The sequence below is a fragment of the Biomphalaria glabrata genome, chromosome 1 (genome assembly GCF_947242115.1).
Source record: "Biomphalaria glabrata chromosome 1, xgBioGlab47.1, whole genome shotgun sequence".
Lineage (NCBI taxonomy): Eukaryota > Metazoa > Mollusca > Gastropoda > Planorbidae > Biomphalaria > Biomphalaria glabrata.
This window is the reverse complement of record NC_074711.1, coordinates 61,764,890-61,790,815: the sequence shown is the minus strand read 5'-3', so window position 1 is coordinate 61,790,815 and position 25,926 is coordinate 61,764,890. Positions and strand designations below refer to the sequence as shown.

At 31.4% G+C, this 25,926-nt stretch overlaps 1 protein-coding gene across 15 annotated transcripts; it reads right to left on the bottom strand.

Moving 5' to 3' along the window:
* Positions 1-269: 269 nt before the first annotated feature.
* On the bottom strand, positions 270-25,833 carry LOC106072231 (SWI/SNF-related matrix-associated actin-dependent regulator of chromatin subfamily D member 1-like). Of its 15 annotated transcripts, none has more exons than XM_056006144.1 (19): positions 25,635-25,833; positions 17,716-17,803; positions 16,788-16,820; positions 11,208-11,237; positions 8,521-8,553; positions 7,645-7,747; positions 7,054-7,096; positions 6,646-6,768; positions 6,298-6,357; positions 5,999-6,058; positions 5,219-5,338; positions 4,506-4,607; positions 4,208-4,369; positions 3,562-3,659; positions 2,250-2,304; positions 1,814-1,894; positions 1,599-1,721; positions 977-1,078; positions 270-570 (listed from the first exon to the last, which is right to left on the bottom strand). In XM_056006144.1, the coding sequence occupies exons 1-19, from the start codon at positions 25,710-25,712 to the stop codon at positions 511-513; spliced, it is 1,554 nt and encodes a 517-aa protein (XP_055862119.1). In that variant the 5' UTR covers positions 25,713-25,833; the 3' UTR covers positions 270-510. The 15 variants fall into 15 exon arrangements, with proteins under 15 accessions (XP_055862119.1, XP_055862123.1, XP_055862125.1 ...); XM_056006148.1 differs by having other exon boundaries at positions 7,645-7,744; XM_056006150.1 differs by lacking the exon at positions 11,208-11,237.
* Positions 25,834-25,926: the final 93 nt, after the last annotated feature.

Here is a 25,926-nt window from a genome sequence, read left to right as displayed (position 1 = left end):
CACTTTAATTTTTTTTTACAGCAGTTTGGTAACAAAGTGTGACAAGAAGTCAAATTTAGGTCATACATGAACTTATTCACAATGGAGACTTATAGGGAGGTAACTCTTCACCACCTGTCAAGAGTGTACTAAACACATAAAAGAAAAGTAGATGTGGACATAAGAAGGATCTCTAAAATACAGGCTTTGAATTGAAGAGTTGGCATTGGAAAAATGAAACTGCAATAAACAATAAGAACAACAAATGTTTTTTTTTTTTTTTTCAGATCTTTTAATGGTCTTGATGCCACATAGTACATGACTACATCTAGAAAAACATATAAACATAAATGAACACATTTAACATTTTGGACTACAACAAATATTTACATTTATTTATTTTTTACGATCATTACTTCAATGCTATATCAAAAAAAAAAAAAAAAAAGACAAACCACACAGTATGTACAGGACAAGTTTGGTGATAATAACATAATATGCAATGCCAGTAAGGTAAAGAGACAAACAAAATTACATGCCACCATTTCTCATCATTAGAGCTTGTTCCAACTCTAGTCTTCTCTGCTGAACCTGTTGTGAGAAAGATATGCAAGGAACAATGTTATACCAAGAGACACAAACTTAGAACCTACTGAGTCAAGTGGTCAATACAACTGACCATTTATCCATGTACTAGGGTTTAAGAGAGGGAATAATTACCATGTTGAGACCATAAGAAATATTCCTAAATCTACACAAAATGAGATTTAAGTGTATCTATTTCAATTAAAAAATACGCTGAAACTTTTAACAATGTCTATACTGTACACGTAAATTAACAAAAAGTAAGTTTTAAATATATTTATTTTGTTTCACCCTTCTGAAAAAAAAAACAACTTTTTATAAAGGGCACAACATTCTTACATAGCCCTTTAAGAATGAAGTTATTCTGTAACATAAAGTTAATGACTACACAGAAGAAATAAATTTGGTTTACCAGAGAATAGAAATATCGATTGACACCTTCTACTGTCCATGGCTCATAGAAATATTCAGCTCTTCTTTCCTCTTCAGGATTACCAACCACATCTGTCATAGTCTGAAATCAGCAGAAAATAAGAATAAATGTAGGTTTTACACAGTCTTACCAAAAAATAAATCATCTGACAAGCTTTTATTCAGCTAGTGTTCTCAAACAATCATCTTTACAGAAACATTTCTAGATATCACTGTATACCAAGGGAAGCAATCCTACTTGGTTACATTGAAACAGTAGTGTACAACAAAGTGAAGTTAAAGTCCCAAACATAGTGTTACAAATACTAAACCTATTGTTACACTGTTTAAACGATTGTATGACAATATTCTGTTTAAATGCTGATAATTCTATTATAGTTAAGTTCATGTTAGAAGATATCCTCTCATGTATGTCATTTATAAGTTACTATCACAAAGTGTTTTACTTTACAAGACCCAGGTCAGAGTGAAAGATTTAGTTGGATCATTTTGTGCACATTTCATTGTTATAAACCAAATATCTTTGATATACATGGAGCATATGCAAAAATGAAATATTACAGCCTAAAGTTATGTAATGATAAAATGTTAGTAAATTTTACCTTGAGATCCCTTGTCTGAGAAATCAAAAAGTTGCTAATAAATTCTTGTGGGTCTTTAGCAAAACCTAAAAAGAATTCCCTTTGAGTCTTCAACAAGTTGATGTTTTCAACAGTTTCATGAATCTGTAACAAAAACAAATGTGTTGAAGTCATGCAAGACATTTTTTGGAATGATTATGTCCAAAATCATTTAAAATAAGGAAAACTTCACCAACCTTAGAATCAAGTGCAGTGATTTCTGCTTGATTCTGTGTGGACATAACAAAACTGTTCATCTGATGCTTTAAGCTGTCATCCTTAATAGAACAAAAAAAGAAAAGTTGAAAAAAAAAAATTGATGATTTGATTACAAAATTATAAAAGCTTTACAAAAAAATAACAATAGTCCAAAACAAAATATTTGACATTTACCCAGCTCTCCACCATTAATGCACAGTCTCTATACAATTACATTGTTAAACATTGCAAAACAAAAATTAACTTTATTGTTTAATTCAGAGTAAAAAAAAATTATACATGATGAAACATTAAAAAAAAAAAAATCTCCATAAGAGTAGGTGTAAATAAATAAATAAAAAAAAACAACAACTTTAAAGCCAAAAAAGAAAAATGAGTTTATATAACTGATAAAAAAACAAAAATGCAACTTACTATATCAACATCAATATCGTAGCAGGCTGTCTTCTTGGCATCAGGGCCCTCAACTCTAGAAAATATGAAAGTGAATTCACATTAGATTATTCTAAAGGTTTTAAATAAAGTATTTTTTTTATCAAATTGTCAGAATTTCAGTATTAAGCTGTTTAACAATTGTAGCATGGATGCAAGCAACAGAGCTCATTTGGTCTATGCCATCAGGTTTGTAACTATGGTTGCCAGTTTTTCTTCACCTGCCACTTCGCCACTTGCCTATCATCAGACTTTTTGATTGATGAACATGGGAGATGAGAATGTGCCTTGAGCAATAAAAATTTATTAAAGTGAAGGAAATTTGCGCTGCATCAGTCTCACTTTCTCACCCCTTGCAAGATAAATCCAGACAATTGGAGCTGGTTTGGGGTGCAGTGGATGACCAGTGCATGGGGTTCTGTAGGAGTAGTACCTCTGTATTCTGGGCAGGCAGGCTCCTTGAGCAGTTTATTGACCTTGGTCTCCACTCAGAGCTCAGCTCTCACCTGTGGCTCCAAGCAGATGTCAGCATGCAGCAATGGCCATATCCCGGCAAAAAGTCTCGACTCATGACTTAACCAGGTGAGGGTTAGCCAGGGTTAGTATCTAGTGAAACAACAATCTCTGTCCACCACCCAGCATATGAAGCCTAGTTGCGGCTGAGTGGTGTCAAAGTCATAAATAGAACTACCAGGGCCATCAGGTGTCTCCTAGCAAATGTTGTGAAATGTTTCAAGCACCATGTCTTTCAATATGTCGTAACCAGTTCAGATTTTGTCTCTTCGCAGTAATGAGGAGTTTTCCCTTTTTGCCAGCCAAAGTGATGACATGTAACAACATAGGAGTACAGAGACCACTAGCAAAGAATATAGTTTTTATATTACTGGGAAGCTGATGTTTCTCTTCCAAATTTTCCACAGTATGATCATGCTTAAATGGGTTTTTATCTCTTTTATTGATTCTCCATTCAACAGTATATAACATCTCTTTCAAACCCCACCACAAACTAGTATTTCGCTCTTTTCAGCACTGATTTAATTTTCATTGCTATTACTACTTATTATTAAATTTTAGTTGTTGAAAAGTGGACAAAGTCTAATAGACAAAAACTTGCAGTTATGGCAAGTAGAAAAAAATAAGTCCGATACAGGCAATCAGTCGGAATGACATTTAACAGCAAGCTTTCTTTTTAGATGTAATTTTCCTGGCATGCTGACTATACCTGGCAATCATGTATTTATGTATTTTAACTTGACTAATCAGCCTAAATATCAACAAACACAGTAGCACTCACGTCACAACATGATGTATAATAATGGGATCAGGGGGCATTAGCAGTGGCTGTAACTTGGAAGGGATGTCGGAGAACTTCATACGCTTGCATTCAAATATCTGAAATATGCAGTGTATGATGATGATAAAGATATATCTATATACAATACACAACAAAGGACTTTTCAGTTAATTTACTAGCAGCATGATTGAAAAAAAAATCACAAATAGCAATGTTTCCTTTAAAGACGAGTTAAAAATGAATTAAATTAGACTTATTAGCCCATAAAGCCAAAATATATGCTTTTTCAAAACGTTGTATTAAACAATATTAGATATACTAGTTGTGGTCATAAAGATCACACAAAAAATACAATTTTTGAGATAAGCTTTTTCAATTACTTGGCATTGTACAAAAATAGCCAGAGATTTCATGATTTAAAAAATACAAGCACACACCAAAAATAATGTATTAATAGTGCAGGTGTACAATAACTCGTTTGCTTAGACCTGGTGTCTTTATAATGCCCAGATTTCGGGTCATTAGAATTGATCATGGGACTATTAGTCTGACAGCCATTGACTACCATATCTAGTGTTGCTTGATAAGGAAAAAAGTGAGAGAAATTATTTGAAAAGATGTCATTACATTTAATGCCATTACTTGCCTGTTCAAAATATTTGTCACAGTTAATGTACTCCCTCTCACTGGAGTCTTGCAGTTTATGAGTTTTGATGTACTGCCACAAGGCATTCACAATGAATGGCCTGGTCTGGGTGTGGATTCCAAGCAACCTAGCCAGGCGATGGTCAAGCTTGAACTGCATTGGCTAAACAAAATTAAAAAAAACAGCCTCTAGTAAATTAAGTTTACTTCTAGTATAGTACCCAACAGCTTTTCATAACATAGTAATGATACTAAGATTTAAGGTAGCACTTTACATGTTTTAACGATGCCCTACATACCTGATAGTCTAGCATCAGTAACACTTTACATTTAACATTTTGATCTCCAGGACGTTTCACTTGAAAACCATCTGTTTCCTGCGTACTGGGAGTTCTGTGCCACTAAAAATTAATTGCATTTAATTAGCAAATACAATAAATATCTGATGTCAATGTGTTAAGCTACTAATATTTAAACTATTCCAATTATATTTTTTTTAGCATACTGAAATATATTTATGTGCTTTTCTGAAAATTGTGATTTGATTGCTAGTCTATGAAAGTTTTTATTATATAAGTTTGAACGTTGTACTGCTATTAAGAAGTTTATTTGTTTTACAATCCCTGATGATTTATATAATTTTTATTAGCTTTTTTTATGGGAATTTTCTAACAACTTGGCTTTGGTTTTGTGAAAAATATGAAACTATTATTCTGTTCGTGGGTACTGGCTGACAACTACAAAGTGAAGAATAATGAAACCTATATTTTCAATGTAACAGATTTGTACACATCAAACAACATTTGAATAATACAAATATTCATTTCACATATCTTGACAAACATTTTCAACACAAAAATATTAAAATGTATAAATGTTTAAGCTGAAAGCAAACATTTCGCTTTAATTAAACAAATATTATTATTGTTGATTTAAATGTAAAATCAAAGTGTATTCCTACTTCAAGGCAATATAGCTGATAGTGAAATGTGAGAACCAACATGTTCTATACCTCAACTAAATGATTGTCAAGTCCATACAGTTCCTTGTCCAGTTCAATGACTAGAGACTTGAAGAACGAGGAAAACTTCCTTTTGATCTTGCTACTGTCACAAAATCTTGCTGACGCAGCCTAGGAGATAGACATGAAAGGTTTATTTAGGGCACAAATAAGTTTAAGTGGATCAATTGAAAAATGTGACAAAAATAAGCAAAACCAAGTTGACGTGAACATGTAATATCATGCAGCCATACTCTCCACAGAAATAAACAAAGTTGATCTGGTATCATGACAGAATGCATTGTGAGCTTTCTTGCAGCCATACTCTCCACAGAAATGAATGTATAATTTTTATTTGTTTTTCTTTGAAATCGTTTATTCAGAATTGAAGGTTATTAAATTGTAGCCAAAAGACAGTGGGGGATAGTGGTGGGCAGGGTTCAAACTTGGGATCATAGAGAAACAACAGTCCAAGGACCATACCACAAGATCCAAGTAAGCCAAATTTACATTTATTTCTTTTTTACTTTGAAAAATTATGACAGTCAAACTAGAGTTTTCCCCATGTGCCCAACAAGCTAGTCATTTTTTTCTCAGTGATATACAGAAACTGTTTAATTTCCAGGATATTGTTAAAGATGTTTTTGAGATTAGAATCTGCCCACCCTTCATGAAAAAGAGACTTGAATAGAGAATTGTAAAAAAGGGGTAGTCTGGTGAGTTGACAACAAAATACAACTTAAAAATTGTTTACTAATAAATACATTTTTACATGTTTCAATTTCAACTTACATCTTCAAGTAACCTGCCTTCCACTCGTAACTCCCAAGATGGTACAGTTTCTTCTCCATCCTGTTTAGCAACAAAAGAAAAAAAAAGTTTAAAAAACAAAAAAACAAAAACTAAATATCCATGGAACAAAATGATATGACAAGTTAAAACTCATTTGCTTCAAATGTATCTTTTTTCTTTCTTGCCTTGCTCAATGAAATGGTCATGAATAAACTTTTTTTAAAGTTGATTCCTAGGTACCATTTTGTTCTCATGAAAAGTATTTATCCATTTGATACTTTTGGGAAAAGTCTTCTTACCTCTGCTTCTTTAGGTGGGAAAAAAGTGTTGGAAATAAAAATCCTCAGCTTTCTCTTTTGCTATTGAAAGAAACAAAAGTCTCCATCAAATATGTGTCAATGTTTATAGTAGCAGAGACTATACATGTCATAACAACATAATATTATGCTCAATACATGATTCTAGAATTTGTCATAGCTTACTTTATTTTCTTAAAATAGAAAAATAGTATCAGAAGAAATGCTTTGATAAAAATAAATGAAAAAAAAAAAAAAAAAAAAAAAAACAAGAACATTGTGTGCAGATTTATTTTTTTCCCAAATCAAATTCTTGGCTTTCAAATGTAAAAACAAATAGCTAGTACTAGCCTTCATAGGTCGTTTCAGAACTTCTTGAATGTCAAGTCTCTTTCTCATAATTGTTGCATCAAGTTTTCTTTCAAACGCAAGTAAGTCCATATAGGCTTGGGATTCTGGGACCAGATCTCGAACCTGCATACAAATACATCAATATTGGTTTACAAATTTCATACTCGGAATTGTAAAATTGCATATCAAGATGTATCAAATTGTAATTGTAGATTATTAATTTAATTTAATTATTTTTAATGTTCTAAACACTCTGTATGGCAAAGCTAAACAACTGAAAAAAAAAATCAACAGCACCTGTTTTCCTAAGCATAGACTGTAAAAGAGTCAAGAGTTCAGTAGTAAAAAACTGGCTAGAAGAAGAAGAAGAAGAAATGTTCTAAACTTCATTACAAATAAAACACCTACCCTTTGAGGTAATATTTTATCAGCAATTTTCTTCTTTCTTTTTCTATCAAAGATAAAAATGCATATAAAAAATATTAGAATAAAAAAAAATACACTGAAATAAGTATAAAATATGAAAAACAATACAGTAAATAATATAAATATTTTTAAAATGTAGATAATCTTCAACATTAATACTCAGACATTAAGAAAACATTTTAAAGAAACAACTCTAAAAAAGCAAAGTTGAGATGAGCTATTGAGCATTCTTCAAATATTTTTTTCTCCATTTCTGAAAGAAAATCTTAATAAATTAGACAATTCAAGAGGGAAAAAAAAACATTTTCCCCACACATCGTATACCTAAAATAATAAGTGCAAAACAAAGTCTATAAATAAATAATGGGGCATTGCACATGTTTGAAAAGAGGTTAGATGAAACGAGGTCAAAGCTTTGTTACGTCAGAAAATCAAATCTTAAAGTAGTAAAATATATTGGTTTTGGATGATATCCAAAATAAAGTCAGAAAAGATGGTGCAGAGTGTCAAAAAATGTATTTATGGGTTATTACAAAAATAAACAACTCAAGAGTGATATATTCTTCTTCTTACGTCTTAATCTGCTGAGGTGTGCGTATCTCTTGAGAAGGAGGACGTTTCCTGTCCAGCCCTACACCAGGGGGAGGAGGTGGCATACCGGCTCTGGGCATACCTGCTAGAGAAAAAAAAAAAGAAGCTCCAAAAACTAGTCTGAATGAGACTTAACTAATTTAATACTTTTAAACAACAGAGTAGGTTTTGATGGCTATTTTTACACACAATTTTTTTCCGGAATACATTTAATTATCAAAAAAAAAAAAAAGATATAAATTATAAAAATATGCAGACAATGTGTAGCTTTTATAAATACAAAAATTGATAACAGACATTTTGGGGTAAAACAGTATAATTAATTTAGAATAGAGAATGTAAAAAATAAAGCCATTTATCTTTCATTAAGAAACAAGAGAACAAGAACAAGGAAAATCAAAACAAAAAAATGAAAACTTGTTTCTAGTTTGAACTAAAAGAAACTTTGAAGAAATGAACTCAAATGTAAAGAGATACTTTCTTTTTACAATGTAAACGTGACCCTTTTTCACAACTGAAAAACAAACAGAAAAAAAAACTCAGTAAGGTTCAAACATATCCACTGGACTTCGTACTTGAATATATAATAACAGAACTCAATAGTCTGGACTTTAGGAAGTCTTGAGCAAATTAACACTGGCAACATCTATTTCTCTTTTGAAAATGTTTGGAAGTCATAACATGTACTCGTAGATCCAAGAACTACACTTAATGAAAACTTGGCAAACCAAAAAAAAAAAATAATTGGGAGACATTTCTCTATAAACTTGAAGGATTAAAACTAAGTAGTTGGCTTCAACAAGAGGTTGACATAGAGAGGACAAAACTAAGTATTCATGCTGCACACAGGCCACTTACTGCTTATCTCTTTGGTTTTTGTGACCGTATTGCCTGGGAAAACAAAAATCACAGTTATTATACAAACATACTGCATACTTGGTGATTCCAGTACTGAAACTAGGTATTATGGTACCCTGTAAGAAATGGTATATAGAAGCTTGGTATTACGGTACCCTGTAAGAAATGATTTAGAAACTTTGATATTATGGTACCCTGTAAGAAATGATTTAGAAACTTTGGTATTATGGTACCCTGAAAGAAATGATTTAGAAACTTTGATATTATGGTACCCTGTAAGAAATGATTTAGAAACTTTGGTATTATGGTACCCTGTAAGAAATGATACATCAATTGTGCTGACATTTTGGAATACCTAATAATTTTTTTCCTTCTCAATAAGGTTACTTCCCTATCACTTTAGTTTAGGCTGTTTTAGCAATGATTTTTTTAACACTCCCAGAGTTGATTTTCCCCAGCTAAAGTGCTCAAAGCAACATGGTGCTTTACATTTATTTTCCTCTTGTATATGTTTTTGATTCAAACATTATGTTGAATAGTTTCCCTTTGTTAACTTCCAGAATTTCCTTCTTTCAACATTTTTACATAGAAAGATTTTTTTTAAAAAGTGAAATCTTAAAAAGGCTTTATTGTCTTTAGATTGATGTTCTTGATGGTAATGGACTCAATACAATCATTTTATGTTTTTAAATGGTTTACATATAAAGTTATTTAAAAATATGAATAAATATCTCAGATACATTTTTTTATTACTTTGGATAATTATATATCTACATCTAGAGCTGTTAACTTATCCACAGTGGTCAGTTTTCATTTTTCCAAAAGTCGTGAAATGGATAATTAGCTGAGAATTCCCATTTTATTGTCCTAATCAAAAACAAAAAAAGTTAAACAAGTTTAATCGAAACATTTCTGGATCCCGAAAGGACAAAAACATTAATTCAGCCTAAATGTGGAAAATGATTCTGAAGTCAAAGAGTTAAATCTAAATGGTGTAATCTTCTAGTCATGAACTGATAGAAAAAGCTTAAAAATAATTCCAATGACTAGTTCTGTACAAAAGAATACATTATGCAAAATCTTTGCCGCAAAGCATTTTTATTTTATATCCAGACATAGATAAAATAAAAATGTCAAAAACAGTTGAAAGCATGCTAGCATCTGAAAAGTTCAAAACACTAAGGTAAACACAAAAGACAAACTAGTTTAACTAGTCACCTTTAGTAGATGTTTAATACATAGACATGTAGGTATCCATTTACAAAGCTCATGCACACACCAAAAGCTATGGGCAGTCCACCACTACATCAATATTAGTTCACAGAAAAATAAATGTTAGATTGCTATGAAACAAAAGGAAAAAATAAAAATCATAAGTAAAAAAAAATTAGATCAAGACATTACTTGCTCATTGTCCACAGCCCAGATTGTGGTTAAAGATTGAACATCTAAATGTCTAGCTCGGGGGCTGTTATATATTGAACATCTACATGTTTAGCTCAGAGGTTGTTTATATATATATATATATATAATGAACATCTACATGTTTAGCTCAGAGGTTGTTTATATATATATATATATATATATATATATATTGAACATCTACATGTTTAGCTCAGAAGTTGTTTATATATATATATATATATTGAACATCTACATGTTTAGCTCAGAGGTTGTTTATATATAGATTGAACATCTACAAATCTTACACATTGTAAAATTAATGAAACAAAGAACTTTTCTTCGAAACTGAATTGTTATGAAAATATATTTTCCATGGCAAAATTGTACTGTAAATGGATTTCTTTTGTCTTAAACAAAACTGTAAACCTAAATGAATGAGAAAACTTGTTTGATAAATATCAATGTAACATTTGTAAAAGACTATTTTTAAAAAAGATAAGTGCCAATAAAACGTTTAAACATAAAAACAACTAGTCATTTTGATTACATAAGAAATGGTCATGTATTTTTCAAAGATTAAAGTAAAGCTTGTATATAAAAATAGAGTTAAAAAACAACATTACAGCCTATTCTATTCAGCCCATCAATGAGATTAATATAGAATTCAAACAATGAAAGAACACCAATAGCTAGATATGGTATTTAAATAAATCATATGGCATACATAATACAGCAGACAATGTCACAAGGCGCTGGGGCCAAATATTTTTTTTAAAGTTAACATTAAGCTAATAAACTCAACACATTCATAAGTTAAACACACATGCGTTTCAATTAATATATATATCTCTGACCTTTCTAGCAAGTATTACAAGAAGCATACTCTAATGCAAAATAATTTACTAGCTAAAATTAATGATATCACAGGCTCTCTGGTCATTACATATCACAGAAAGTAGAACTAATGACAATCTTCTTATACTCTAGTTAGTGCCACCTGCTAAAATCTTTTTAAATAAATCCAACTTGAATTCTAGCGAAACAATAGTTTTGTTCACCCATCCGCCTACAGCCTTCAGCTCTGTCAGAGTTTAGTTTAAAAATAAATCAAATGTATGTTCATTGTCCTTCAATAATCTGCACACTTGTTTACAAGTTTCTTAAAATATTCAACTACAAGATCTGAACAAGACATACACATGACATGCTGTTCTAACACTAAAGCTAGGGGCATGCTAGGTTGTTTGTACTCCGCCACTGACACATCTACTAGCATTACTCACAACTGGCATCCTTGGTTTTCACTGGTGTACCTAAGAAAGTACCCATGGGCAATATACATTTCTAAAATGGTCAATATAAGCACTAGACAAACTATAAGATAAATTCAAGTTACTTCAAATATATCAGAGACAGCTGATACAGAATGTATAGCACAGACAACAAATTAACTAAATGAACAACATTTTTTACTCTTAGTTTTTGGTTATCAAATTTCAATCCACAGTTTGGTTAAGAATGGCAAAGTGATGAAAGAAATGATTGAAAAAAAAAAAACTCTAAGTGATTACTAATCAATTCAGTTTAAAATAAAAAAAGTCACAATAATATCCATACAGAACAAAGTTCACACTAAGGTGTATATAATATCAAATCATTAGATTTATGGGTTAGGGATAACTATACATACCTTTGACTTTAATAGTTTTATTCTCCTTCTTGGGAGATTTACATGGACTTAAATTCATTTTAAAATAACCACAATGGATTAAACAACTTTAGAAAGAAAAGAAAAACCCAGCTCAAGTCAGACTAAAACTAAAGGCTAAATGTCATGAAACTAACACAAACAGTAATAACACTACCACTTTCACATGCTAGTCAAGGCTAGAGCTCACAGAAAATGCTCAGAAAGTCTCACACACACAAAAATCAATAACCCACTGACAATAATCCTTCACTTGTTTATCTTTCTTGAATAGATTATAATGATAGTTGCACAGGTAAAAATAAATAGACACTCATGGCACTAATTAAAAGCTTGAATGAATTCTTCTCAATGTATGGAAAATGAAACTTATGAAGAATACAAAAAGGAAAGTATGCTATTCACCATCATGACACACACACACACAATTGGAATTTTTGCACTTAAATAACACTAGCTTACAACCTGACACTGAATATGTATAGATTCTAATGGCTTCTACACTCAATACTTTAAAGTTCAACTACACATATAAGAATGAACAACTAACTCATGCAGACTCTGGCCAAGAAAACAAAATTCAGAACAGGGTTCAGTTAGGGCTACTTCAAATTGAGTTATTCAATAAATGGAACCGTTGGTTGTATGGATGAGAGAGGAAAGTGGACACAGGGAGAGAGAGGGAGAGAGACACAGATGAAGAACTGGAGCCACACTGAGAGAGAGAGAGAGAGAGAGAGAATGATGAAAGAATGGGTACAAGCCATCAGGGCACATGGACCATTGTTTACCAAGTCAACACAGCCTTAGGTCAACAATGAATGTGCTGCTTAGGTTAATACAAAGATCTGAAGATATGGAGTGTAACACCAAAAGCTGTAACATCACATTCACTTTACTATCTCATAAGAGATGGTTGTCTGTATTCTTCCTTTACCAATCACTTTACTCAAGAAAATTTTTTTTATTGTTTTTTTTTTTTTATAGATTGTACATTTTTATACCCAGTTATTAGAAACTTTTATTGCAGTTAATTAGCTGTTATTGCATTTATTTAAAGAAGAAAAAAAAGACTAATACAAGGCTATAAATAGATCATTATGGGATGGGGGGATAAGATAAGTAAGAAAACAAAAAGGGTAGAAAGACGAGTGGGGAAGAATACAAAGAGAGAAAACTTTCAGACTGGTAGAAGTTGGAGAAAGAAGAGTTGCTCTGATTGGCCATCTTCTACGAAGGGACTTATAATGTGTTGTGTATTATTCTGTGTAAATGAGCTGAGATGGTAGAGCAGACATATTTTTACTGGTGGGTATTCATCTGCTGCACAATGACTTAACCAATCAGCTTCTTATTGGGACCAAAATGAGTCCAGATGTTTGATTAGCTTAATTTGACTGTATATCAGCTATGATTAAAGTATTAAGAAATACATTTCCCCAATATAAAAAAAGGTGCATGGTTTTATAAGTGTTTAACTGTCCAAACAAAGGGGCACCAACCCATGATAGTACTACACTTTTCTTTCCACTTTCTCAACTATGAAAGAATTGACCAGACTTTGTTCTAAGTTCTTAGTTGTACCTTTTATTACATTAACTCTGACACGAGAGAAAAATATTTGAACAGGTTTCTAGTTTCAGCTAAGATCAACACTATGATATGATAGTCATTCTAATTTCTTTTTAAAGTTTATCTAAAAAAAAAATTAAAAAAAAAACATTCTCTTGGAATAAATATAAAAAAATAAAATAAAATACTTTTTAGGTTATTTCTATGTTTTCAAAATTAATATAAACAATTTTTAACAAATATAAAAAATTTTCATAAAAAAAACAACAACAATATATGTTTGCAGTCTTCCTATTTTTCTGACTCTAAAAAATTTCATCTACTTAAATTTTACTCTCAGCTTAACTTGCTCTCCTTTATCAAATCTTATTTATAAACCACTCCCTATGTGATGACACCTGCCTCAAATTGATTCAGCGGTCAGCTGTTACATTATTCTAGAAATTTTCATGTTAACAGAAAATCATGCATTATTCATGTTACTTTAGGTTTTGAAAGATACGGTTATAAAGATATAAACAGAAGAAGATTTTCTGAGTCGAGATCATTAAGTTTTAAAGTAGAAGCTCAAAATTAAAATGAAAACTTATTGAATGGCCAGATGGAGGAAAACTAGAAAAATCCATTGCAACTGGAGAGCTCTCTGACAGTCACAGAGCAGAAAGGGAAGCACTAGCACTAACTGCTACCATGCTAGCAAATCATCCAAGTTCCCCACACAGACAGATTGTCTTTCTAACCGATGCAAAAACAACCCTCCAAAGCCTGCAAAACTCTGATTCCTCATATATTAAAAACCTCAGAACAGCGCACTTACAAAGCTCAACAACAACAGCAAAAAAACTGTTATTCAATGGATACCAAATCATATAGAACTAGAAGGAAATGAGAAGGCTGACACACTCGCCAAGAGTGGGAGAACTAACTCACTAATAAACTCTGCACTCTATCCAGAAGAATTGAAGAAATTAATCGTAAATAAAATAAATGAGAAATGGACGAGCTCTCATCCAAATCACAAGAAAGATGACGCTTACTATAAGCTATCCCGACAAGACCAACGTCTAATCTTTCGACTCAGGACCGGACACAACAGAATGCAACAACACATGTACCGGATGCTCAAAATTGGAACCAGTGAAATCTGCCCATGTGGAGTATCACCAGAGAATGCAGACCACGTCCTCCAAAACTGCTCTCTTTACCAAGAGGCCCGTATAAGACATTGGCCCCAAATCGCCCCAATAGAAAGGAAACTCCATGGAGAGCTCCCTGATTTGGAAACCACTGTGCAGTTCATCTCATGTATTGGTCTACTCATCTGAACACTCCAACATAACAATGAGAACAAAGAAGAAGAAAATGAAAACTAGAAAAGTGAGTTAAATGAAACTAATTGGTGTTTTGTGGCTTCATTGTATTTGTAAGGATTTAAAGTGAAAGCTCATTCAGTATTGTCAATTATGAAAGAATATTGAACATATTATTTGCATATTTGTTCAAAGGAATATTACTGAAGTAATAAAAATCATATGCTGGAGTTTTTTCAGTGATCCTTGGCTTACATTTGTGTTTGTGTCATTGGAATAAATATACAAAAAGTAAATAAGAACTGTACTAACGACACAATCCAATCATAATTACAACATCACATAGGCATAAACAAAAGTTTACTGTATCAGACAGATACTGACCTTTCAAATAGCATTTTTTTAAAGTGACACCTCCAGTGTCAGTGATTTTGACAAACAGCAAAGAAATATTTTACACAGAACTTTTGTTTGAAAAGCAGTTTTTATAATACTGAGATTGTGTCACCGATGCCAATGTGATTTTAAGCTTTTAAAATATTATCTTTCAAAAAATATTTTAGGTTTGGGGTTTCTCTTTCATTAATGTTTCTCACACATTCTTTGCTAGGTTTTATATCTATAATTAATAGGAGGAACCATGGCTTTGCAAATTAGTTTGTATTTTTTCTTATTTCAAAAATTCATGATGGGTGATATTTTTTAAAAATTGTGCTAAGAAAGTTATTCTTTAAAAAAAAACAACAACACATATAGGCCTAGCCTAGGTTCAAAGTCAGTAATTCCTAGTTGAAATTTTGGACATACCCTACCATTATAAAAAAAGTATTCTTTATTTCTATTTAAAAATAAAATGTCTATTTCTGTTCTTTCTGAACATTTCTGTTACCTCAAAAATGACAAACAGGACATAGATCTGGCAATTCCTCAGTGCTACACACTAGTATGAGCTGATACATGAATGTTAACATTGCTAAAACTAACACTATAATTGTCATCAAAATGTCAAAATTCTCCCTTTATATGTGTACATATCCAGGTCAAGAACTAATGACTACCCATGGAATGTGAAAACAAATTGAAGCAAGTCAGGGACAGGTATACTTCCAATGTTTGAACAAATCAACCAACAAAGTAAGTAAATTTAGCACAAACTGACAACTAACACAGGGAAATACAAAGTTTGGCACAAAGGCAAAAGTGTCAATGTAATTGAGTGTTTACTTTTTTTTTTATCTTTATGAATTATTCAAAGTACACACAAAGATTTAATTCAGTTAATGAGAAAAAATATTCTTCTATATTATATATTCTTCTTTTCTATGGATGGTTTCTGAATTTTTTAAAGTGATAAAATAACCAAATACATTGCTTCCAGTCAAAGCTATTCCTAACGTATCTTACAGTTTTGTGTAGTATGATGAAGTAAGATAGAAAAATATGAACATGAATTACTTCTAATACAAAGATACTTGTAGATCTATTGACAGTAAACTTTCCTACACTAAAAAAAGCATCTAACACAAGTCATTTAGTATTTTGAACAAATGTCAATATGTTTTTCACAAGCTCCAATTTCTCTAATTCAGCTACTGGAAGCGATCAGGAAAAGACCGCACATTACTATGCTACAGTTATTTCCATTCTAAAAAAAAAAAACCAAAACAGATACCATGTTTTTATACTCCAGAAATTCCCTTTCAATTGTTACAAAGAAAGTAAAAGTATTGCAGAAATAAGTTGGGAAGTCAGCCTTGTGGGCTTGCTAAGAAGCCATTAAAAGAGGAGTCTACTAATGTATGATAGAATTAACACAGACATGTATTACATGTGGACAACTTTCAGAATGTACTAAGATCACAGGAAGGAGTGCAACAACCTGAACACTTTTCTAACACCATTGTCTCCCTTGTCTTTACAATTCCTTTCTTTTAAGTTTACCATTTTTTGTTACTAGTTTTTGAATAAACATGCTTTTGTGATCATTACTAAAATATTTATAAAAGTGTACAGAATTATGTTCCTGTTATACATAAACCTTGGAAAATAATGTTTCAATTTTTTAAAAATAATTTTAAAGAATTTAAAAAACAATTTTCAATCCACCCTCACCATATTAAGCAATACTTGTTTTGTTCTAACAGCTGGTTAACCATCTGGCCTGGTAAAAATACAGTTGTGTACCTTAGGACAACACAAGACAACAAACAGACCCACTATTTTTACTACATGTACAAGTGAAAATGTTCTAGATCTAAGGGATGCAGACTTACTTGATTTAACAGTGGGAGGTGGGGTGGAGGAGGCTACAAAGAAAATAAGAATAAACTTAAGAGATTCCAAGATATATCTTATCTTATATAATACAGACGTTACTTTTAAGTACAAGCAATGGAGAAGGATTATTGTAGACTATGAAATAGGGTAGATATTGTCATGAAGCTGGGAAGGGTGGGAGAGGTGTTTACAGGAATAAGTGTTTTTACTTTGATATAAATAAATCTGTTGACTGTTGTGCCCTAAAGGTGAAATTTAATGAATTCAGTTATACCCCTTTAAATTCAAATTGAAAAGAGGTTTGTTTAATTGTGAGCTCTATGCTAATTGGAGACAATATATATATATATATATATATATATATATATATATATATATATATATATATATATATATATATATATATATATACTAATAAACAAAGAGTTTTAAAATGGAGCAAGTTTTATCTATTGTGTTTAAATTATAGCAATTCTAAGCTATGCAGCAATTAATGAATAATTTAGTTTGGTGGTCACAACAGAAGGTCATTATTTCTTAAAAAATAAAAACTTAGTTTTATTAGGTGCTTGATGATGATTAGTACTGTTACCACTATTTATTCCTTCAAGACAAAGACTTAATTTAAAGATCTAGAATATAATCTCTTTGTCAAAAAAAAGTACATTTGAAAAAAAAATGGTGGTGATTAGACCCAAATAAAACAAACAAAAAAAAAAGCTCATGTGACATGGTAGCATATTATGAATAAAAGCATAAAGATGGTGGATCTAACAGTATTAATCACCAAAATTTAAATGTGCAAAAATTGAATGTGATATTTTAAAGCCAAAATAAAAAGCATCTCTCTCTCTATATACATAACAAATACATTATTTTATAGTTTAAAAAGATACACAAAAAAAAACTTTGTCAGTGACCTACCAGTAAAAGATGAATGAGGAGACATTCCAGGACTAGACATCTGCATCCTTGTGCCAGGCATCTGGGAAGGAAAGCCAGGCCTCGGACTCTGCCAAATTCAAACAAATCAAATTTAGATAAACTAATGTTACTAAAATGTATATTAATCTGGAGTTCAGATCTGCTTACACATCACATTCCACATTAAAGGCATTTATACTCAAAGTATCTAAATATTTTTCACTTAAAATCTTAGAATCTTTACATTGAAGTTTTTTTTTTATCTTCCTTAACAACAGTTAATGAATTTAGCCAAGCTTGAGATAATGACAAGTTATTTTAACCTTTTGAACCTGCCAGCCCTATTTATCAGTCCGTATGTAAAAAAGCCATGCTCTGCCAGCCTGATATTATAAGTCTTGCACACATTACTTTAGACTGACAGTCTGTACCCTATTTCGCACATATAACCTGCAGGTTATACAATAAGTCTTTTACAAACCAACGGTAGCTGTGCAGGTAGGGATGTGAAAAAAAAAATTATCTTTGAAAAAAAAAATTTTTGTTAATACATCATTAAAAAACTTTTTAATTAGTAAAGAGCTTTCCAATGATGTGTGTTTAACAGTAAGAAAGTTATGATTCTCTCTGTCATGTTTTTACCTAAAAAAAAAATAACACTGAGCCCAATGGAACCACGTGAGAGATTTTTTCACTGGCTAAGTAGGACAAGGAAAGGCCAGACACACCTCCAGGTCAAAGTTAAAAGTTCAGGTTTAGTTTTGTAGCTGATACATCTACCTATTTAAAAAAATTTAATGGTATTCCTAGTATTACATACATAATATTAACCATAAGTGAATAGCAGTACCAGGGACCAAGTTTTTAAGAGAGAAAGTAGTGAATTAAAATGCTACGAAAATAAGGGACTGTGCCGACCGACGCTCAAACCAGTGACTCTGGAAACGACACCACCGCCTAGCGATAACGCACTAAGGGAACTTAACCTCTAGACCATCAGAATGTCCAAAAAAACATTCTTCTGGTCCAGAGTCATTTCGCCCGTATGCAAATTACCACCCCAGTGGTCAAAGGTCACATGCCCTAGCTAGCCCCCCACCCCACCTCGCAGCATCCATTCACTAACAACTTCATTTGCTTATAACCACTGAAGCTTCTATATGTAATTTGATTATGTTGTCCAATTGTCATTATGAGAGATATACAATTACATAGAGCCATCGTTTGTCTAATACATGGATAACGGAGTCTGTGTCGGCTCTTTCAAACCAGTGTACTTTATCGCCTAGTAGAAAAATGATCTTGCATAGATATACAAAACTAAATGTGTTAAAAATAGAAAAATGGATTGCACACCATAATACCACAGTATTTCTGTACAATTATCAAAATAACGACGCATTAATAAAAATAAGGTGAGATGGTATACAAAAGTGGGGTCTTCGATATGGTCTAGGTTAAGCATAAATCTAAACGTCCTAAATAAAGAGTAAAAGACCCAAAAACTTTACTAAAGTGTCCTAAAGTTAAAGTGTTACTGTCAAAGTGACTAGTGAGTGATAACCGAGTGTAGTCGTAAACAGTAAAGTTGAGTAAAATAGTAAGTGGCTAAAACCTCACCAACATACCTAACATTCTTTGTTTCTGCCAAGGCCAAGACCTTGGGCTTATTAATTATAACCTTTTTTTTTCCATAATATTTTAAATTATTTTTACATAGGCTGCACTTGGAAATTTATTACACTTTTGAATGAAATGTGAGTTGTGTTATCGATCTTACAAAAAAATTAATAGAAAAAAAAATAATGATAGATTTTTATGAAACTAAAATAAATTGTAGAAGAATAATTTATCTAGATTACTCAACAAAAAATAAAAAAAGACTTTTTAAATTTTTTTGCTAACTAGAGATAAAAATGATACACATGCAATTTCAATAGGCTAATATCGTTAGGACTCCAATGAGCAGAGGACAATGTTTACACCGCGCCGCAATGCATTGATTGTTGTTATTTCATTTGACATACCTACTTATAAATATTTTTTTTGGCATTTCAAGTTACTAACTAGAATCTAGATCTAACTAAAATTACTATATATATATCTATATTAATAATATAACTAAACTTTACTTAACTAAGTCCAAGTAACTAAGTTTTTACTAAGCCTAAAAATTGCCTAAATTAGTCATAATTAGTAATTAGAGTAAAGGATGGTTGTCGGACACCCGGGTTTCGTCTCGCATATCAGCCACCTCGATGTATTATTATTAAATCTTCTTTATTTGAATGTTTACTACCCAAATTCCGCATAAATATTGCGCATGGACTATTTTGTCACACTTCCGACACGTACAACTCCCGTGTATATTGAAAGTAATTTTATCTGGGGTCAAAGTAGACTACTGTAAAACTTAGCTTTTTTTCTCCCAAGGGGAAGAACGAGATATGGTCTGGAGCTAAGACGATTTTTAAGCCCCTAGATGCATTACCCAATTAAAACCCAGATATAATGCTTCTAAATAGGCACTAGAAACAAAGAAATTGTACAACCCAGATTCTCCTTTCCCACTTAAACATGTAAATAGGGGGTGGCCAACAAGTTTTACCTTTTCTGAATAAGAAAACATATCGTCATATGACGCTAGTCATCAAAGGGAAATAGCTTGACACAGTACATATGGGGAAATAAACAAATTGTTATTGTTTTTTTTTTAAACATGTACAAGAATAATTTTGTTGTTTGTTAAAACAATATAGTACAAAATTAATATTTAAGTTATGTATGTGTTCTTGTGTGTGTTTGTTACATGTTTCACAAAAAAAAATTCGTAACATATTTATAAAAAAAAAAAAGTTAATGTGGTGTATGCATAACGTATAACCATTTATTTTAAACCATTTAATATGCAACAAATATGTACAAATGTTATAGCACTTAAGTGCACATCTCTATACAATAATAAATTGGCATCAATGACAATGGCCAGCTGAAAAAAAAAAAGTCACAATAGTAATATCATTGTAGACCTCAAGCCTACAATTATTGATCGACCAGGTTGCGCTAAATGGCCATTGTGTGAAACATCAACATTCTAAGAGATTGTCAAAATCAAAAGAGAGTATACTCCATGAAGTCTCCCCCCCCCCCTTTTTTTTTCCTTTTTTCCACGTCTCTTAAGCATACCATTACACGCTCTTAAAAAAAAAAAAAAAAAAAAAAAAAAAAAAAAAAAAAAAAAAAAGCAGGTGAGAGAGAGAGCAGGAGACTAGCAATTATCTGACTGGTACCAAAAAGGCTAAGGTGAGGCAGGCACGCACTGCGCTAGTGGAGCTGTGCTACAGGGAAAAAAAAGTGCCCGTAGGTAGACTAGAGAGAATACTCCTCCTCTTCCCCCCTCCCAACAGAGGCGATTTTTTCCCCTAGCGCGACCAGCTAGGCTAGGCCCAAAGTAGTGGCCGTGGTGTGACGTCAGTTACAAAAAAGCCGAGAATGAAAGCGTGGAGCGTGGGAATAAAGTGATAATATGGCTTGTGTCGTTACGCTAATGTACAGAATAATAAAATTAATTAATGTCTTAATAATAACATGTTTAATATATAGAAGACATCTGGCGGAAAACAGATTTCCCATTGAAAATGCATTTTTGAATGTCAATATTCATTATCTCTGAATTTAAGCCACCTGTAACGTATTTTTTAGATCTGATACGTAGATCTATGTTTGTGTAAGCTTCATAAGCAACATTTTGTGGAAATTCGTTTTTATTAAGATTTTGTGCACTTGTGAAATTCACCAAGTAGGCTATTCACGACAGAGAGGTTTTACTTGTGGTTTTATGTGATCCCCTTTGAAAAGGTAAGAAACATATTATTTTTATAGTTATATGAAAAAAATTGCCTACTTATCATTAAAAAATGGTTGTTGTAAATGTTCAAGGAAAAAAAAAGTAAATTGAATGGTTCGTTTGTCCTAGATTTAAAAAAAAAATAGCCTCGATGCAAATACGAAAATTGGCTGTCGCAAATGTACGCTTGCCGATATTTATTTATTTACACTTAAATATTACCAATTTTAATTAGGAAATACATATTTTTATTTTAGAAATCATATTGCAATATTTTCGTACTTAAAAAAGAGGAAAAAATATAAAAAATAATGTTTTATTACGTTTTTTATAAACCAATCGGAAGTGGTGTCGTCGAAATCGGAGGGCTTACGCTTTTTTAAAAACTTGTTTTTTCAATCATTCGCTCTGAATCCTCGAGAAAGAAACATCGCTAAAAGCGATCTCAGTCCGAACTATCCATAAGACAATAGTTTTTATAATATTATCAACTATTAAGGTAATTATTGTACTTTAATACTACGTTGTCGCTTTCGAACAACCGATTTTCGAATAACCGGACATCGGCAATAACGCACGCGTGCTAAACAGGCTAAACGCTACACAGCGTGATGCCGCATGGAGATCGATATATCTTAATTTTAACTTATATTTTATAATCTAGACTAGATCTAGATTATAGAATACATAGATCTATAATAATAGAGATTAGACCTAGCCCTAGTCAGGGCCCTAGTCTAGATCTAGTGATTATATACTGTCTAATAGAGGCTAGATCTAGATCTAGAAAAACTTCTACGGCGACTACTAGTGTTTTTTTCCTTTGTAAATTCTTTTTACTAACGCCAAGAAAACCAAGATCGGGATTTAAGATTGGATTGTAGATCTATAGACTCTAAATGTTTAGATTAAAATTAATTACGGTATTGCTAGATTAGATCTAAAAAAAATGCTGACCGGTAAAAAATCGAGTGCTGTATCACTTCCATTGTTAGATCTAGATCTAGACAGTAATTTAGATCTAGGTCTAAGTCTAGAGGTACTAGTAGATCTAGACTAGAGATACCAAAATAACGCAGATACTACATTTTTCTTTATCTAGACACTAGATCTAATAATACTTGTTATGTTTGTGATTTATAGATCTAGACTAGTCTAGATCTAAGACTAAATAGTAAATTCTAAATCTCTATAGATTATAGATTCTAGATTACTATAGATATAGACTATAGAAGAATAGATCCACTTATCATCTTATGACTTAAACTTAAGACATCGTTAAAAATAACAACAAACACATATAAACCAAATATAAATGTTTTTATTTCTTTTCTCAGCAACATTTACAACAGATACAAAAATTGAGATTATTTGAGATAGTAAACAGAAAACACCATGCACTTCTAGCTTAAGCCTATTATTAGGTCTAGAGTCTAGACCTCAAATGCCTAGATCTAGAAATGATCAAGAACAAGATCTATTTATATCTTGATAATAATTCATTTAATATTAGATCTTTTCTAGTCTAAAATACATCTATATATTATACTGTATTTATGTAAAAAAAAATGAAGATAAATATAAGAAAAAAAAAGTGACTTTTTATGGTAGGGTGGGTCGAAGAGGAGACTTATTTATTAGTTATAAATACATTTCAAAGTTGTTTGTTTGTTTTTTCAAATGTTGTATAAATATACTTTACTTTGTGACACAGTTTTATGTTAATAATATTGTGAATTTGTGAAATTCATGGAATATTGGACATATCTTCTGTGAATTTTGGATTTTTCAATATTAGGGGTAAGTGTGTTTGATCTCATTTTTTTATGTTAAATACTTGTCTGATGATAATGAATTTACTTTTTTTGGATTCCTCTGTTCTTGGGCATTAAAATTGATACATAATATGTCAAAACTGATAATGGTTTTGTTATTCAGGATGATGATAAAGTATAATTTGCAACTTTTTTTTTTTACCGAGGGGGTGGGGTCTGGGGGGGGGCTCAATTAATAGGCATAAATGTCTTAAAACACATGTTTATATATTTTTTTCAAATGTTCTATAAATATACTTTACTTTGTGATACATTTTTCTATTAATAATATTGTGAATTTGTGAAATTCATGGATAATTGGACATATCTTCTGTGAGTGATGGATTTTTCATTATTAGGGGTAAGTGTGTTTGACCTCATTTTTTCAAGTTAAATAATTGTCAGCTGCTTCTGATTTTATTTTTTTTGAATTCCTCTATTCTTGGGCAATAAATTTGATATATAATATGTCAATAATAGCCAATTTGAAATTGGTCAAAAAAATGGTCCTAAAAGTAGAATGTTGAGAACTCAATCTGTTTTCCGCCATCTATTTCCTTTGAAGTGTCCGATAAATCTCCAAACCGGTAGGTACTTTGATAAAAATTTCAAACTCAATATATTGTAATGAAACTGATATAATAGATAGAGCTCTTTAAACTGATTTTATTGATACCTAATTTATGTTTATAAGATAATTAGAACAGAAGTTATAGCAATTTTAGTGCCGAAAATTTTGCCTATATTTTTAAAAATATTTCGTGACCGAAAAAGGGAAATTTTGCAATAAAAATGCTGTAACTTATAAACTATTTGAGTTATTTGCATGAAAATTTCACAAGAAATGCATGATTATGTCCTGATATTTATTTTACTTTCAAACAAGGGATAGACTTTGACGAAATTTTCTTATTAATTTTTAAAGTGAGGTCAACAACTTTTACAGAGACAAAAATCATGACGAAAACTTTTACGCATCAGAAAACCCAACCTACCCCTCTTCACATCAGATCTAATTTTAACTATGCGTAGTGATATATTACAAAATAGCTATTTTTATAGACAAAAGTGTCAAAATGGATGACGAATTCATTCAAAACATTGTAGGGATGTTAGAATATCCGGTGACACGCCCCTTTTATTAAGTCAAAAAACTGTTTCGACTTTTTTCTGACATTTTTTTTACATACCTTAAAGGTGCACTTTGTTAACCTATTAATTGAATACTTCTCTGTAAAAGAGTTATAGTTTTTGATTGACCAATAAAAATGGCTTCCGGGAATGAAATTACGCTTTCCCACGTGGAGTAGAAGGTTTCGTTTTATTAGACTTAAATAAAGGTTCGATTTCCCTTGTGTATAGTTTAAAAAGCTCAACATTCCCACGCCTTTTGACTCTCCAGTATTGTAGAGCATTTTTCTGGCTAAATTTCAGTGCTTTACTTTTCACATAATAATGTGCACTTTGGATGCTATTAATTTTTTAATATTTAGCAGTTGAATCTAATGCTGGAGGCCATTGTTAACCATTGTAATTTTAGCCTTCTTGTTTACATGCCAAGATAACAGTGATTGGTCAGATTGGTCATGTGACATCAAACAATTTTCTGATAGGTTGAATTATTATAGCAGTTTAAAAAAAACTTAGACTGAAATGATGTCAAAATGGCTGACATTGATTTATTTCTGCAGTTACTCATTTTGAAATAGATGTAGAATTAGATCTAATGAGTATATAATATGCAGCTTAGTGTTTAGATATTTTAATAACAATAAACTTTCATTTGAAACATGTTTTTGGACTAGTTGATTAATATATAAGAAATGGCAAGCATATTTATTCAACACATTCAAATCTCCTCACATCGTGCCCATTGGTTGCTATGATAAGGACAAGCACACATAGAAAATTTATTTTCTTTCAACCAGGAATCATACATACATAATTCATATAAATTTAGAAGGCTCTTTCAAATCTACAACATATCAGACAACAAGATTCTTAAAATATTTTTTCTGAAAAAAATTGTAACATCCCTAAACATTGACACCATCAGTTTATTCATAGGTTAGACCATTACGGAGTTATGAATTTTGAAACTTAAAAATGGCCGGAGAATGGCTTAGCGTGTCCCACAACAATCCTTTACTCTAGACTCTAGTGTAATTAAGTTAAGGCAAGGCAATTAACTTTATTAAGTAATATTAAGCTAAAAAGGCTAAATTGCTAAATCTAAATTATCAGGCCAGGCTACCCACCGATGCATATCCACCTTGTGAATAAGCGGGTCGTAATGGAGGACCTTGATTTGGATACCTTGGAGGGCCAGACTGCATTTTATTCAAATAATTGGACAACAATATTTAATAAATCTATAAAATAGGTCTAGATCTAGTCTTTGTTGGTAATACAAAATTTAGTCCAAACTATAATACTAAACAGGAAGTATCAAACTGACATATTCACTTCCTGTCTTAGATGTTCCGTATACTTTTTAGATATGGCTCTTTAGACTAACAACATTGATAATTCTTGATAATCAATCTTTAT